The 2,500-nt window shown below is 42.5% G+C and overlaps 1 protein-coding gene across 1 annotated transcript in view; it reads left to right on the top strand.

The window, feature by feature from the left end:
- LOC135095638 (uncharacterized) overlaps positions 1–2,500 on the top strand; it is a 62,435-nt gene that overhangs the window by 57,751 nt on the left and 2,184 nt on the right. The window contains exon 5 of the mRNA XM_063996586.1: positions 2,009–2,189. Coding sequence (XP_063852656.1) covers positions 2,009–2,189 — 181 coding nt within the window. The remainder of the gene's footprint in view (positions 1–2,008; positions 2,190–2,500) is intronic.

Here is a 2,500-nt window from a genome sequence, read left to right as displayed (position 1 = left end):
AAACAAAAAAAAGAAAAAAGAAAATAGAAAGAATAAAAAATAAACAAAAGAAAGAAACTAAAGAAAAAAGAAAAAAAGAAAAATAAAGAAAAAAATCTTAAAAAGCCAGAAAAGAAAGAGAGCAAATATTAGAGCGAATTAAAGCGAATTAAAGCGAAACATAGCCTTCCCCTCTCCCTCTCTCTCCCCTCTCTCTCCCCTCTCACTCCCCTCTCACTTCCCCTCATATTTCCTCCTCCCCTTCCGTGACCCGTCAAGGGGAGGAGGAAGAGGAGGAGGAGGAGGAAGAGCAGGAGGAGGAGGAGGAGGAGGAGGAGGAGGGGAGAGAGGGAGAGGAGAGAGAGAGAGAGGGGAAGAAATGGTGAGGAAACGCTTGTGAAGAGTGGAGAGGGAAAAAATAAAAGAGAGAGAGAGAGAGAGAGAGAGAGAGAGAGAGAGAGAGAGAGAGAGAGAGAGAGAGAGAGAGAGAGAGAGAGAGAGGAAGGAAAGAATGAGGGAGAGGAAGAGAGAGAGAGGGAAATAGAATGAGTTTGTGTACAGAAAAGAAGAATAATTTAGGAAGAGAGAGAGAGAGAGAGAGAGAGAGAGAGAGAGAGAGAGAGAGAGAGAGAGAGAGAGAGAGAGAGAGAGAGAGAGAGAGAGAGAGAGAAAGGGGAAGAATGCAAACGGAATAATGAGAGAGAGAGAGAGAGAGAGAGAGAGAGAGAGAGAGAGAGAGAGAGAGAGAGAGAGAGAGAGAGAGAGAGAGATTCGCTTATTCTCCCTCTATCTCACCATTGCTGTTTCTGTGTTATCTCTCTCTCTCTCTCTCTCTCTCTCTCTCTCTCTCTCTCTCTCTCTCTCTCTCTCTCTCTCTCTCTCTCAGGCAGATGTGTGCGTGAACAAGCTACACACACACACACACACACACACACACACACACACACACACACACACACACACACAGTACATAAATTCGTATGTATACATTTTTTACATATTTTCATTTTTTTTTATTTTATTTTTTAGTGTTTTTTTGTCAAATATGCCTGAACAGTTTTCCAGAAAGTCACCGTGACGAGAGAGAGAGAGAGAGAGAGAGAGAGAGAGAGAGAGAGAGAGAGAGAGAGAGAGAGAGAGGGAAATTCTGTTGACAAATGGACAAATGAAATATTTTTTTTTTCGAACCTGAGAAAAAAAAAAGAAAAAAAGAAAAATGAAATATGACTTTTATTTATTTACTTATTCATTTATTAATTTATATGTGCGTTAAATTAAAAAATAAATAAATTTCATCATGTTTATTTTTTATTAGAATTATTTTGTTTTTTTCTTTAGTTTCCCTTTAAATACTCGTCTGAATATCAACAGAAAACGCAAGTATATTTATAAACGGCGAGAGAGAGAGAGAGAGAGAGAGAGAGAGAGAGAGAGAGAGAGAGAGAGAGAGAGAGAGAGAGTTCAGGTAAATATTGAAGTAAGAAATAGAAAAGGAAGAGAAAAGAAGAGAGAGAGAAAAGAAAGAGAAAGGCATAACTTATTTATTTATTTATTTTTTTGCCATCCATTACAAAAATAGTGGTGCATTTGTTTTTACTTTTTTTCATTGACTCTCTCTCTCTCTCTCTCTCTCTCTCTCTCTCTCTCTCTCTCTCTCTCTCTCTCTCTCTCTCTCTCTCTCTCTATATTGTCCCCTGTACCACTTGAAGACCTCCACCAGACCCCCTCTTAGTCACCCTTGTCATGTCCCCTGTACCACTTGAAGACCTCCACCAGACCCCCTCTTAGTCACCCTTGTCATGTCCTCAGCACCACTTGAAGACCTCCACCAGACCCCCTCTTAGTCACCCTTGCTATGTTAAGGACCTCGACCAGAGCCCTCTTGGTCAACATTTCTTTAATGAATCCAAACTTAAACCTACCTATCTTGCTATTTAGACCCTGTACTCGCAAAATACCAGGAATAGATACTTATTTGCATAGTTACCTACCGTCTGACACCCTTCCCCTCTCTCTCTCTCCCACACAGAGGCTGCAATGCACATTCTTGACGAGAGAGGAGTGCTGCTGAGAGAGAAATTTTACCACACTGGATCGACAATTGAACTTCAGTGTAGGGTGTCGAATGTTCCCATAGCCACGGCCCTCCAGCTCACGTGGTACAGGGGCCGCCAAAGGTTAAACTATGATGCTTCAAGGGGCGGCGTGAGGTGAGAGAGGGAGGGAAAGGAGAGGGAGGAAGGGAGAGGGAGGGAGGAAGAGGGAGGGAGGGAGAAGGGTAGGGAAAGAAGGGAGGAAAGGAGGGTGTGTGTGTGTGTGTGTGTGTGTGTGTGTGTATGAGAGAGAGAGAGAGAGAGAGAGAGAGAGAGAGAGAGAGAGAGAGAGAGAGAGACTTCTTCCTCTCCTCTCCTCCTCCTCCTCCTCCTCCTCCTCCTCCTTCTTTTCCTTCTTCTTCTTCTTCTTCTTCTTCTTCTTCTTCTTCTTCTTCTTCTTCTTCTTCTTCCTATTTTCTCTCTTATTT

This window comes from Scylla paramamosain, unplaced genomic scaffold (genome assembly GCF_035594125.1).
Source record: "Scylla paramamosain isolate STU-SP2022 unplaced genomic scaffold, ASM3559412v1 Contig1, whole genome shotgun sequence".
Lineage (NCBI taxonomy): Eukaryota > Metazoa > Arthropoda > Malacostraca > Decapoda > Portunidae > Scylla > Scylla paramamosain.
This window is presented reverse-complemented; position numbering and strand designations above follow the sequence as displayed.